This window comes from Myotis myotis, unplaced genomic scaffold, assembly GCF_014108235.1.
Source record: "Myotis myotis isolate mMyoMyo1 unplaced genomic scaffold, mMyoMyo1.p scaffold_m19_p_11, whole genome shotgun sequence".
Lineage (NCBI taxonomy): Eukaryota > Metazoa > Chordata > Mammalia > Chiroptera > Vespertilionidae > Myotis > Myotis myotis.
Genome location: NW_023416315.1, coordinates 345,889 through 359,422, shown reverse-complemented (window position 1 = coordinate 359,422; position 13,534 = coordinate 345,889). Strand labels below are relative to the sequence as shown.

At 65.6% G+C, this 13,534-nt stretch overlaps 1 protein-coding gene across 6 annotated transcripts; it reads right to left on the bottom strand.

Moving 5' to 3' along the window:
- Positions 1-282: 282 nt before the first annotated feature.
- On the bottom strand, positions 283-11,769 carry ZMIZ2 (zinc finger MIZ-type containing 2). Of its 6 annotated transcripts, none has more exons than XM_036327168.1 (20): positions 11,472-11,765; positions 10,813-10,915; positions 7,065-7,202; positions 6,829-6,943; positions 6,404-6,606; positions 6,094-6,286; positions 5,622-5,885; positions 5,365-5,511; positions 4,891-4,968; positions 4,585-4,753; positions 4,006-4,150; positions 3,726-3,936; positions 3,376-3,481; positions 3,064-3,221; positions 2,592-2,659; positions 2,379-2,447; positions 1,885-2,129; positions 1,470-1,639; positions 1,149-1,391; positions 283-814 (listed from the first exon to the last, which is right to left on the bottom strand). In XM_036327168.1, the coding sequence occupies exons 3-20, from the start codon at positions 7,112-7,114 to the stop codon at positions 707-709; spliced, it is 2,742 nt and encodes a 913-aa protein (XP_036183061.1). In that variant the 5' UTR covers positions 7,115-7,202; positions 10,813-10,915; positions 11,472-11,765; the 3' UTR covers positions 283-706. The 6 variants fall into 6 exon arrangements, with proteins under 6 accessions (XP_036183061.1, XP_036183060.1, XP_036183059.1 ...); XM_036327167.1 differs by having other exon boundaries at positions 7,065-7,199; XM_036327166.1 differs by lacking the exon at positions 10,813-10,915.
- Positions 11,770-13,534: the final 1,765 nt, after the last annotated feature.

The window sequence follows — 13,534 nt, the reverse complement described above, 5'->3', positions numbered from 1 at the left end:
AAAAGGTCAACAAGAAAGGAAGGCACCTGGTTCCTCCGCCAGCGCGAGGCCGACGCCCCTGGACAGGAAGGGCGGGGGCTCCCCATGCGGCCAGAGGCCCCCCTGCGGCTCCTGGCCCGCGCCCACGAGAGGGAACAAGGTGGCGGAGGCGTCTCCAGGCCCCGAGACAAACATCCCCCCAACCGCAGGGCAGCTCAGGCCTCAGCCAACTTGGAAAATTCCAGGGACAGGCGATCCCCGGGCGGGGCGGGGGCGGGGCGGGCTCAGCGCAAGGAGACCTCAGCCAGTGGGAACCCTTTAATGAGAGGCGGGCGGGAGGGCGGGCGCCCCACCCGGCACTGCCGGGGCCAGGGCGGAGCTGCATGTTCATGGGGGTCGGGGCGGGGAGGAAGGTGATGAGGCCGCCGCCTGCGGGAGGTGCGTGTGGGACCCGTCCGCGCGGGGCAGGAGGGGGCCGGACCCGGACCAGCGCCCACGGGCACCTCGCCACGTGCTTCAGGCCCCGGTCACTGTTCTGGGGGCGGCCCGGCTGGTTGGCCCTGGTGGGCGGGGCGGCGGGACGTGTATGCAGAGCGGGAGGGGCGTGGCGTGGCCGGGGGCGGGGCTGGCCCCTGAAGCCTCCTGCGGCGCCAGGTGGGGAGCAGGCTTGCAGCCTCAGGGGAGCCTGGGGGAGCAGGAGGGCTGGTGGCAGGGGCCGGGGCGGGAGTCAGTTGTTCTCGAAGAGAGAGAGCAGGTCTTCGCTGCTGTTGGTGGGAAGGTCGGGAGGGCCCAGGTAGGACAGCAGCTCGTCCGGGTTGGTCAGTTCCGGGAGCAGCTGAGGACAAGCAAACTGGCCTCAGACCCGCCTCCCCCTGCGCACCGGCCCTGTCCCCGCACCCAGCCCGGTCCGGTAGGCGGGATGTGGGAACCCCTCCCCGACACAGTCTGTGCGGAAGAATCGGTGATACCAAGGCCAACAGGGGACACACAGCACCCCTCAGGTGTGGAGCTGCTCCAGGCTCAGGGGACACACGGATGGCCAGGGGACCCCAGTCCCCCGGATTTTCTGCTTTGAGCTGCTCTAGTTTTTTTCATGCTGAACTTGAATGAGTTTCTTTTACTGGCTCTCAGCCAGGCTCCCCACTCCCCAGGAGCAGCACTGTACTCACGTCCAGGGCCGACGGTTCTGGGGCCTCCCCCGCCCCAGACATGGGGGGCCCCACTACGCCTGTGGCAGCGTGGAAGGCCAGCTCGCCGACGGGGCCCCCGCTCCCTGGGCCGAGGGGCTGCCGGGTAGCTGGGGGAGGGTTGGGGTGGTGCAGCTGGGGGCCTGGGGGGCCTCCAAGGTTGGGGGTGTGCAGTGCGGCTGGCCCAGGGGTGTGAGCCGGATCCAGGTGACCTGCAGGTGCCACCTGAGGAAGGAGAGAGACCTGGAGAAATGGCCAGGGCTCCCCCAGGAGGCAGCCGCGGCCTCTCAGCCCCGCACTGACCTGGCCTGGGAGGCTGGATGTGGACTTCTCCGGAGTCAGGAGGCTGCTGGGAATGTCCGATTGGTAGGAGGCGGGGGGCGGCCCTGGGGTGAACTCGGGAAGGGTCGGCGTGCTGGGTGTGGTGGACGGGAAGGAGTCGGGGAAGGTCCCGGGTCCCAGGAAGCTGGAGCCTGAGAGGAGAGCCAGGGTGTCAGTGGGGCCAGGCCCGGATGTGCAGGCAGACAGCCCCTTGTTGCAACTGCTGGGAGGGGGCGTGCAGCTTCCACTGGAGACCCCTGGTGGAGGCCACACCTACATTCCACATCCACGACCAGCCCTGCCCAAGCGTGGCCACAGAGCAGCACCTCACGGTAGCTGAGAGCATGGCCATTTGCTCAGGGTCACCTGTCTGCAGGCCGCCAAGTGCCGCACTCACCCTGGCTGGGGTAATCGCTGGGGGCCGGAGCTGAGGGGGGCGGCAGGGGGGTGAGGGGGGCTGCCCCTGGGCCCAGGGCCGCGATCATCTCCATCACATTGGGCAGCAGCGCGTGGGCGGGGCTCACGGTGCGGCAGCGCTTCAGCACCGGCCCGTCCGGCTCCTCCTTGATGTGCACATCCGGCTTCACCGGCACCGGCTTCCAGCTGCACGTGGGGTCGATGGTGATCTCCTCGTAGTCAGAGCTGGCGGGACATGGGCAGTCACCACCCAGCCTGCTGCCCTCCTGGCCCAGGGCGGGTTCTAGGCAGACCTTCCACTCAAGTGCACATTCCATGTGCCCTGGGGCTGCCTGCCTGGTCGATTCCTTGGCCCCAACGGGCCCCAGGGGAGTGCGGGAGTGCGCTCCCGTGGGGGATCAGCAAGCCCCCGCCCCCGCCCATCCCAGGGGCTGCCCTCTGCTGGCCAGAGGCCGGAGGCCGCAGGGAACTCACTTCTGAATGTAGATGAGGATGCCCAGCATGTACTGGTCCACCTCCAGGCCCTCCAGCAGGGCCGTCTTGCTGGAGAAAGCAAACAGGGCGCAGCTCAGAGGCCTGACCAACCTCGCCCTGGGCCCAGGCCTGTCCTTTCTCAGCTCCATCCTTCCCTGGAGGCCACCCCATCGGGGTGGCCCTGCATGAGGTCCCCTGAGTTCTGGGACTTACTTGCACACGGGGCACCTCCAGGTCCCCCGCTCACAGTTGAGCTGCAGGTAGGACTCCAGGTCGAAGCACTGGGGAGAAGAAGACGTCGCACACAGGGCAGCACCCAGCCTATTTCCTGTGTGTCGGGGAAGCCCGTGCACCAGGTTTTCACGACCCTGGTGTTCTAACGGGCCGAGGCTGGGGGCAGCCACATGGCCCCACTGGGTCAGACGCCACGGGGCAAAGCTGGAGCTGCAACTGTGCCCGAGGTGCTGCCTACAGCTGGGGCAGGGCACTCGCTCCGTGTCTGGGGAGAACCTGTGGGGCTCCTGGGTCTTAGCAGGGACTGCACCTGCACACCCCCCCTTCCGTGAGCGCAGGAAGGTTACTACGCTTAGTCCTTAAGGAAGCCCAGCCCGAGGGCCTGGGGAACCAGGCCACCTGCTGGCCCAGGTGCCGAGTCTCTGCTGCCAGAGAGACTGTGGTGACCCACCTGAATGTGGCGACAGTCGTGGCCACGGGCAGGGAGCTGGATCCGGCGGAAGGTGATGGGGCACTTGAGGGACACCTTGATGGCCGTCTGCTCCACCCCGTCCTCTCCGTTGGGCCCAGGGGTGCCGGGGATGGTGCCGCTGCTGAAGTTCCGCTTTACTGGCGGCGACAGGGAGAGGGCTGGGGCCAGGGCTACGGCCAGGACAAGGCACCTCCCAGGGCTGAGGAGCAGACCCCGGCCCCTGCCCAGAGCCCCGCCCGGGGACACAGCCTCTGCCAGGGTCAAGCGGGGGCAGGGTGGGCGGCCACTCACTCTTGGTGATGCAGTGCTCGGCGGGCAGCAGCCGCTTCTTGAGGAGGCCCTGCAGCACGGAGCGGACGGCTGGGCGGTGCACCAGCTGCAGCACGAACAGGTGGGACTGCAAGGCAGGTGTGGGTCAGGGGGTGCGTGTCAGAGGGTGTGGGCCAGGCTCCCGGTTCTAACCCCTCTCAGCACAACCACTTGGGGCCCGAGAGCCCCCAGCTCAGTCTCTCCTGCACCGTGATGTGAGTGCCCACTGTGTGCTGGGGCCTGACTGGAAGCCACAAGGGTGGGTTCAACAGGCCTCTTCCTCGAGGGTCAGAGGGCAGACAGGACTGGCCCCCGGGCGGCGCCGCACTCACGCAGCAGCAGGCGGTGACGGTGATCTGGATGGTGTTGCGGCCGGGCTGGCACACCTGCTTCAGGTGCAGGGGCTTGTGGGAGGTCTTGTTGTCGCCGCGCTCGATGGTGAGCGGCGTGGCGTTGACGCTGACCTGCACCGAGGCCGGCCAGTTGGTGTTCATCTGCCGGTCCTCGTGGTGGTAGCACTTGAACTGCAGCTCCAGGTCAGGCCTGCGGGGAGGACGGCGCTGAGAGGGGGCGCAGGCGCTGAGAGGGGCCGCAGGGCCGGGCGCCGCTCACCTCAGCATCAGGGTCTTGTAGACGGAGTCGCGCAGCTGGAAGGCGTGGTTGCTCACAGCCAGGTTGTGCTGCAGGCGGAAGGGCTCCAGGACCACGCCGTCCCGCACGGGGAAGGTCAGCCGCAGCTCCTCGCAGGGGCTGCTGCCTGGGGGCCGCGGGCGTCAGCAGGCTCCTCCCCCGCAGCTCGCAGAGGCCCTGGGCCGCCCGCCCCCACCCCCACCCCACCCCACGCAGCACGGACAGGAGGACAGGCGAGGGGCTGCAGCCCACCCCTCCACTGGCTGGGGCCTGGGTGGTGTCTCCTGGGACCCGAGCTGCATGTCACCGACGGTGGCAGGACGGTGGTCCCGGCTCCGCCCTCCCTCAGCTGCCGGCACATCATCCCCTCAGTGACGCCGAGAGCACGCTGCCCAGACACTCCGGTGCTGCCAGAGGGCGGGGCTGAGGGTGCCGACAGGCCGCCTGCCACCCACCAGCCTTGTGCCCCAATGAGGTTTTAGGACCAGCCACAGGGCTGAGCCACGAGGGGGGACCTGCAGGGGCCCTGCCCCTCCCTGTCCCCGGACCAGGGACACTCACCAGGGGGTGACGGGTGCAAGGAGCTCACACTGGGCTTGAGGTCAGGCAGGAAGGGGGACTTCACGTCCTGGCTGGTGGACAGGTAGGGGACGCTGCTGCCGGGGGTCATGGGTGGCGTGGGGCTCCCTGGCAGTGGGGAGCTGGGGTAGCCAGGGACGGAACGGGTGGGCTGTGGGATAGAGCAGTCAAGGCAGGATGAGGGCGCGGCCGTGTTCCTGAGCACCCACTGGGAACAGTCCGGGAAGCCAGGGGTGCCTACGCGCCCTCTCCTCGCGCCCACCCTGGAAGCCTCCCACCCGTCCGTACCCCACTCAGGCCCGGCTGGCCGTAGCCGATGCTCCCTGTGCTGAAGCTGGCACCTTGCCCGTTGAACTGCTCTGTGGGCTGAGGAGAGACACCATGTGGGTCTGGGGCTGCAGCCTGGCCCCTGGCCAGCCCCCAACCAGACCCGAGAGCCTGGGGGCAGGGAGCCCCCCGCACACACAGGCCCTGCATGTTCTTTTTCACACACTTTGTTTTCAAATCATCTACAGGGAGCATGAACTGCTTTCATTGTTTAAAAACTGCCACTACAGACAGCTGACCCCACAGAGGGTCTCCGTGGGTGCCACCGAGGCTGTGCCGGGGGTCCCCGCAGAGCTGGGCCCCCTGAGGGCTGCCCTGCATTCTCAGGGCCAGGAAGCTCCTGGCTGCGTGGTCACCTCCCCAGCCCACCCAGATGTCTGTGTCCCCCCCCAGGGTTGGCAGGGGGTGCTGCAGGCCCAGGAGGACCTGGCCTACCTTGTAGTGCAGTCCTGGGGGGCCGGAGGTGGGCAGGGGCAGCCTGTGACCAGGGAAGGAAGAGGGGGCAGGGGGCTGCCCTGGGGCATACTGGGTGGTGCTGGGTGAGTACTGGCCTCCCGGCAGGTACTGCTGCCCTGGATACACCTGAAGGAGAAGAGGCAAATGCCCAGGGAGGAGCGGGTCAGGGAGGCCAGTTCCCAGGGAGGGACAGCAGTGCCCACAGCCAGGCCTCTCACATGGACGTCCGGCCTCACCTCACTGGAGTAGGCTCTCTTGACTCCTTGTCGGGGCAGCGGCTGGGCCTGGAGAGCCCCCGGACAACCGTGCTGGGGCAGGCGCTGCCCTGCATACAGGGGTGCCATGCCCACCGCCCGGGTGGGGGTCATGCCCATGGGGCTCATGCCAGAGGGGCCCATCAGCCCTCCCATGCTGGCGGGGTTCATGCTGCTGGGAACACTGGGCCCCCGGGGGCCTCCGTGCTGCAGGAACTGGCTGTTAAAAGACTGTCCAGTCCCCATCTGGGAAGAGAAGAGGGACCGTCCAGGCCCGGCCACCACTTTGAGTGCCCAGTCCGCTCCCTCAGCGTCTCCTCCCGCCACCCACCTCCCTCCCAGAGCTTCGGCCTCACTGCTGCCTACGCTGCGTGCACACCGCACAGGCAGTCCCTGAGCCGGCTCCTCACCGTCCCACCTCCCTGAGCAGCGTGGGGCCGGGGGGCGGCCTCACCGCTCCGTACTGGCTCAGCTCCTGGCTCTGCTTCTCCTGAAGGGCGGCCACCGTGGCTGTGGCCGTGGCCGTGGCCGTGGCGGCGGCGGCAGCCATGGCAGCAGCTGCTGCTGCTTGAGTGAAGTCGGTGGAGGGCCGTGTGGCATGGGAGGGGAGGCCCAGGCCCCCAGCCCCCGCAGGGCCCCCAGCGTACCTGCAAGAGACACGATGGTTCAGAAGGGCCTTCCACCTACGGCCCTCCCACCCTTGGGCCACACAGACCTACATCCCCCTCCTGGGGCCCGAGACACTGCTTGAGGGTCCTGCTCACCCGGTGGAGAAGCCGGGGCCTCCGGGGTAGCCTCCGCGGCCGTACACCCCCTGCTGCATGTAGCCCTTGCTGGCACCGCCCTCCGCGAACGCCTGCTGTCCCAGGCACTGTGGGGAGCTCAGCGCCGAGCTGCCACCGGCCATGCCCGGCATCATGGAGCTGCCAGGGGGGCTCCCTGCAGGACCCATGGGGCTCCCCAAAACCTGCAAGAAAGCCAGAGTCACCAAAGGGAACCATCCACACAACTGTTTCGCAGAGTGGCTCTAAGGCGAGGCCTGGCAGGTGAGGTGCGGTGGTGGGGGTCACGGGGGTGGTGGAGGCCAGGGGAGACGGGGAGAAAGTCGCAGCAGGTGTAGGGAGAACTAGCCTCCGAGGAAGGGAGCCCAGGAGGCCTGGCTCCAGTCTGAGGTCCGAGGTGCGCTCACCTGGCTCTGGGCCGTGTTGCCCACTCCCCACACGGTCGTGACCACGGACAGCGATCCTGCGGGCTGCGTGGCGCTCTGCTGCCAAGGCACCGCCTCATAAGCGAAGGGACCATCACTGCAAGGACAGGGGCAGGGCCTGGGTCTGGAGGCCTCAGGTGCTCAGGCGCCACCTGGAAGAACTGAAGGCTGGGAGCAGAGGGGTTGCTGGGCCACCCACATCCCTGGGCCCTACTCACCTGTGTGGTGCGGAGGGCAGGGCCGGTTTCATGGGGTTCATGGGGTTCATTGGCTTGGGAGCAGCCTCCAGGCCAGGCCTGTGGGTGGCAGAAAGCAGCCCTCCCTGGTGCTGACGTGGGGCTCAGCTGCTCTGGCTGCTGGGATGGAGGGAAGCACATCAGTGGAGAGGCAGCTGGGAGACCCTGGGAGCAGTCGGGGTCAGGGGACAAGGTTCAAGGTGCAGGGCTTGGGGTCTGAGAACAAAGCGGAGGCAGCCCCCCAGCACCCAGCGCATGACGGAGGGAAGGCAGGTCAGACTGGAATACCAGGGCCACTCAGGGGGGTCAGGGCAAGCCAACCCCCCAAACCCAGCCCAGAGTGTCATTAGCCCTTTCTGGCCAGGCCCTGCCACCCGGATCCCTGGGCTGGCTCTGGAAGCAGGTTTCCCACCCAAATATTTCCCAGTCGGGGCCTGAATGGTCAGAGGCAGGGGAGGCCGGGGCCAGCCCCCCTCAGCCTGGCCTGGGGCACAGTGTGGGGCCATCTCCTGTAGGGACTGCCCCCCCCCCCCCCGCCCTGCTTCTCCTCAGGGCAGCAGCAGGCAACTCACTCCGAGGCCAAGGGGACCGGCGGGTGCAGGGACCAGGCACAAAGACCCGAGCTCCCAACAGGACACACCGCACTCGGGTGGGAGGCTGGCAGGTGCCCAGGGACATGGCAAGGGACCAAAGCAGACATGGCAGCAGTGGCTGCAGAGACGGCTGGGTGCCCTGTGCCATGCGGGCTCACTCTCTCCCATTCAGTGTCTCAGGGCTGGCCCGTCCTCCAGGCTGCCGGCGTCTGACACCCACAAGCCAGCCCTTCACCGACAGGCCCCGCCCACGCCCACCTCTGCCTGGTCTGACCACAGACGCACGCACTTGGGCTGTGTTGTCAGAGGGTCTCTTGGGGTCAAGGGTCGTGACTGAAGCCCCAGGGCATTTTCGGGGCTGCAAGGCCACAGGCTCGGACAGGCCACCTGGGACACGCACAGCGCTCCTGATGCCTCCCTCTGGCCCAGCGTCCACCTGGCCCCAGGGCTCACATTCCTGAGAGCTGACCAACAGGCTGCCCTCTGCAAACAGTGCGTGGGGGGTGCCCGGGGGAGTCCCAGGCCAGGACCCCAGAGCAGGTGAGGGGGTGGCTCTGCTTCGGAGCAGTGGCCCTCATGGCCCGCTCACCACAGCGCGCCCAGGGGGACAGGGAGGCAGCCACCCTGGGCCTGCCCCTCCTTGCAGTCAGGTCTCTCCTGCCTCACCTTCGCACCCTCGCCCCACCTGGGTCCCACCTGGGAAGCCGAGGCCAGAAAAAGAACAGGACAATTCTCCCAAAAGCTCAGGGGCACCTGGACTTTGGGCAGAGGCAGGACAGGGAGCCAGGGTCACTGGGCCAAACAGGAAGGTCACGTTCCTGACTGGCTCGTGACACGGGGGGGTGGGGGGGCACCTGCCAACAGCCAGGAACTCTCCAGACCTGGGTGGGGCCTGCAGCTAATTCAGGCTGCGGTGCTGGCAGGGTCAGACGCACAGGCAATGGGAGAGACCAGAGAACCCCAACCGACCCACAAAGGCACCCCACAGACTCCCGACACAGGTGCCAGAACTTCACAGGTTCCGGGGGAGAAGACCTCAGCCCCACCCTCTCGCAGAAACCCACCCGAAACGGTCACAGATCTAAATGCACAGCACACCCCGAAGGCCTTTAGGAAAACACATCGAGAGTCTCGGGACTGAGCGCCGAGGAAAGCGTCCTCAAACGACTCCAGAAGCAGGACCGGGAAAGGGAAAGGGAAAACAAGCGACGAGCTGGGAGACACCTGCAAGCCACACGCTGACAAGACTGGGGCCTGGAACAGTCACAAGTCCAGTTAGGGCAAAGCTCGAGGCGTTTCACCAGGAGGACGGGCCGATGGCACGCGGACACCGGAGTGACACCAGCACCAGTGCGACCTCACGCACACCTACCCGACGCCCAGAGTGAAACCGGTGACACAGGCTCTCCCCCAGCGAGGCCTGCACTTCCCTCTGACCCAGCAGCTCACTCCTGATGGCTTATCTCAGAGAAACATACACGGATGTTCACGTAAAAATCTGTGCGTGAATGTGTACAGGAGCTTTACTCCTCATCACCAGAGAAGGGAAACTCAGATGCCCTCCAGGGCTGGAGGTTACCGAGGGCTGAGCACCCACAGCCAGAGGCCTAAAGAGGCCGTGCTGATCCAGGCGCCCGCCTGCGGGATCTCGGGGATCTGCTGCTGGAAAAAGCCAGTCCCCGGAGGTTACACACTGCACGACGGGTTACAGAAATGGAGGACAGACGTTGGCCGCGAGGGGTGAACCGTGGGGAGGGCCGCCGGGAGGCAATCTCGGCCTCACCTGTATCCAGGCAGCATCCTGCTGGAGACACCAGGTGAAGGATACACCGGCTTTGTTTCTTACAACTAGATAGGAATCTAGAATTCTCACAAAATAAGATCTCAGTAAAAAACCACCAGGCCCGTGGCAATCCTCCCACACCTGGGCCGGCGGGGCCTGCGGGGCCCACTGTGCATCCTAGAAGCAAAAGGGTGGGGGCGGCCAGAGGGCCGAGGCCCAGGGCAGGTGCAGGGCAGCCCCCACACCACGTGGTCTGGGGAATTCCACCCCCCAGGCTTCTCTGCTGGGGACAGACCACAGACATTTCCAGTTCCCCCAGAGCGCACTTCGCGGGGGCAGGGACTTCCTGCCTGCCCAGTTCCTGGGCGAGTCTGCTCTCCTCCAGAAACCTCCGCACGTACCCCGGTACCCGGCCCTCCGCTGTGAGTGCAGACCCTCCTCCCCACTCCCAGCCCGGCAGGGAGCAGCTGGGAAGGAGTCCTGAGTGCCAGCCCCGTGCCTGCCTGTGTGTCAATTCCAGCTGGAAGCCAGGACCCCTGGGCAGAGCCGCCCGGGCCTGAGATGGGTCTCGAAGGCCACACGGCTTTCTGGGGTCACATCACATCTCCCTCCAGAAAAAGAGCTACAGACAACTCAGTACCCAACCCTCCTCCCCAGAACTTCACAGCAGCTGCCCCCGTCTTCTGCGCGCCAACCGAAGGCGGACGTGACGCTGGTCAACCCCTGCCATCCTCCACTCCATTTCTTCTGCCTGGCCACCCAGGAGCAGGAGGCCCGGCCCCAGCGGCAAGCCTCTCTCCTCGGCCACAGGGCAGGGAGCTATAGTTCCAGGCTCCCCCAGAGGGACACTGGGGTCCAACGGGCTGAGACCCAGTGGAGCAGGACACCAAGGTGGGGCTTGCTGCCCTCTCGACCTGCCAGGCCACAGGACTGCTAGGGTGCGTCCAGAACGCCCAGGAACAAGGACTGACGGATGGCCAGGGTGCGGGACATTCCAGAGACCGGGGGAAGGGGGTCCCCACTTTGAGTCTCAGTTTATACATAAAATGGGTACGTGGTGCCAGCCTAGGACTGAGGAGAGGAAAGGACACGTGCCCACCTCATGTCATCGGCCCCAGCTTGTCTGGACACAGGTGTTGGTGGACAGCCCGCGGGAGGCCTGGCTGCTCAAGCCGGCGATGCGTCCTCCCCAGGCACCTTCCCCATGCCTGTTCCCTCCCGTGGCCATTCCGGGGTGGGGCAGTCCGAGGGCCAGCCCCCCGCGGCTGGGACTGATTCCCTCTGGGACCCTGTCACCGCTCCCAGCTTCTTCCCCCTGGTGCTGGCCGGGAGGATTTGGTGATGGGGTGCTCACCCTGCCGGGCCGCCTGCTTATGTATCCAGGCGGGTGTGGGGTGTATGTCCCTGTGAAGTCTTCTGAGCCGACAAATGACACCCATCCCCTGGATGTTCTGCAACTACAGGGAGGGGGGCGCGGGGCACCCGGTGTGCGGGCAGCAGGTGGGGGGGCAGGAAGGTGGGGGGAGGTCAGAGGGGCAGCAGGTCAGGCGTGGGAGGGGGAGCGGAGGGGCCGCAGGCCAGAGGGGAGGCGGTCAGGGGAGGGGGCAGGTCAGAGGGCACCAGGCACCCCGGGGAGGGACACCCTCCGCCCGAGCCTCCAGGTGTCGCGTCAGGAAAGGGGTGAAGCCAAGGATCGACGGCTGCGAGGAAGGTCAGCGTCGCCTGCGGCCTCCCGAGCGGGTGGGCGCGCGCGGCCCAGGGGAGCCCGCCAGGCCCGTCGGGAGCGCCGGCCGCGGGCCAGGTTGGCGGGGCCGACAGCCTCCGCACGCCCGCGGGCCGGGGCCAGCCTCCGGCCGCCGCCACAAAGGCCCGGTGAGGGTCCGCGCACCGGCCGCCGGGACCACGACGCGAGCGCAGGCCGCTCCGGCCGGGGCCCCGCCGAGACGCCGCCGCCGCCGCCCGCACCTGCCGCACCTGCCGCCCGCCGCCCGCACCTGTTCGCGGCCCGCTCACCTCCGCGCGGCCGGGCCCGGCCCCTCGCCGCCGCGGCCCCCGGTCCGCGCCGCTCCATGCGCTCAGCCCGCCCTGCGCGCCGCCCGCCGCCCCGGCTCCGCCGCCCGCGCCATCGCGCCGCTCCCAGGGCACAATGGAGCCGCCTCATGCATATGCATGACGCCGCGGCCCCGCCCCCAGGCCTGAGCAGCGGAGCCCCGAGCCGCGCTCGGGCGGGGCCGCGGGCAGGGCGGGCGCGGGGATGGCGGACGGGCGGACCCGGGCGGCCTGCTATCCCGCCCCGTCCACACCTTTCCTAACGCAGCGTCCGCGGAGCCACCGCGTTTCCTGCGCGCTCTGCCGGGCGGGGCGGGGCCGGGACGGCGGGGGCGGGGGCGCGGGTGGGACAGGGCGGAGGAGGGAGAAGGGGCGGGGCCTTCGGGTCGTGGGGGCGGGAGGAGTGTTGAGTGGGTGGGACCAGGGCGGGGAGGCGGGGTCTGTCAGGCTGACGAGGGCAGTGGGAGGGGCGGGGCCTGCCGGGCGGAGGAGGCGCGGTCGGGCGTCCGGGCCCGGACAGAGGGAGCAGGGCGCGCCCGGCCGCCAGGAGGAGGGGCGGGGCCGGTGGGGCGGCGGAGGTGGGGTGGGCGGAGGCGCCCTGCCCTGCGGAGGTGGGCGGTCTCCTGGCTTAAGGCAAACCACGCGACCAAACACGTCACAGTGCCCCTTGCTCTCTCCCCTCCCGGAGCTGCCCCCTTGGGCCGGTTTTGGGTTCCGGCGGAAGAAGCATTTGATCAGTCTGCACCTTTCATGTGCCATTATCACCCTTTAAACTTTCCTCCACTTTTCCTCCCCTCGTTTAGGAAGACCACATTGCCGTGACTACCCTCAACTTTTTAAAAAAGTTTTTGTTGATTTCAGAGAGGGAGAGGGAAAGAGAGAAACATCAATGATGAGAGAGAATCGTTGATTGGCTGCCTCCTGCACGCCTCCAACTGGGGATCGAGCCCTAACCCGGGCATGTGCCCCTGACTGGAATCCAACCTGGGACCTTCCTGTCTGTAGGCAACGCTCCATGTTGAGCATGTGTCAGTATTTCATTCCTTCTATGGCTGTAATATTCCATTATTATGGGTAGACCACATTTTTTAAGATAGGAGGGATGGGAAAGCTCTTAAAAACTTTTTTGATTGGTTGATCTTTGAGAAAGGAAGGAGGGAAGAGAGGAAGGGAGATAGATATGTTATTCCACTTATTTATGCATTTGTTGGTTAATTTTTGTGTGTGCCCTGAGGATTGACCCTCCCCCCCCCCCCCCAACCTTGGCATATCGCAAAGATGCTCTAGCTGGGCAGGGCTAGGCCACGCGTTTTTGACCATCAGTAGATGGGCATTTGGGCTGTCTCTTTTTGGCTGTTACGAATAACGCTCCTGGGAACATGTTTTCATTCCTCTGGGCATATCCCTAACAGTGGAACAGCTGGGACGCAGGCAACTCTGTATTAAACCTCTAAGGGGCCTCCATCCTGTGTCCACAGAAGCTTCACCATGTTGCTGTCCCACCAGCAGTGCCGTTTCCCCACACCCTGTCTTTTCTGTTCTAGTTGGGCCAGTGAATGTGAGGTGGTATCTCATTGTGGTTTTGACTTGCATTTTCCTCGTTGATTATGTTGAACACCTTTTCATGTGCTTACTAGTCATACATAATTTTTCTTCATCATAATTTTTTAAATCAAATGTACTGGAGTGACATTGGCTAGGGCCCTATGTAAGCTTTAACCAAGTTGTGTTTTTATTATTGAGTTGTAGAAATTCTTTATACTAGTATATTCTAGATCAGCAGTTCTCAACCTGTGGGTCGTGACCCCTTTGGGTTTGAATGACCCTTTCACAGGGGTCGCCTAAGACCATCAGAAAACACATATATAATTACATATTGTTTTTGTGATTAATCACTATGCTTTATGTTCAATTTGTAACAATAAAATTGGGGGTCACCACAACATGAGGAACTGTATTTTTTTTTTTTTAATATATTTTATTGATTTTTTACAGAGAGGAAAGGAGAGAGATAGAGAGTTAGAAAC

Excerpts from the sequence above, each read along its gene's own strand:
- ZMIZ2 (XM_036327168.1), bottom strand. The coding sequence starts at position 7,114 with ATGAACCCCATGAACCCCATGAAACCGGCCCTGCCCTCCGCACCACAC. Across the intron at positions 6,287-6,403 it reads GGCCCCGGCTTCTCCACCGG|GTACGCTGGGGGCCCTGCGG; the intron begins GTGAGCAGGACC and ends TGTCTCTTGCAG. Across the intron at positions 1,392-1,469 it reads CATCCAGCCTCCCAGGCCAG|GTGGCACCTGCAGGTCACCT; the intron begins GTCAGTGCGGGG and ends CTCCTTCCTCAG.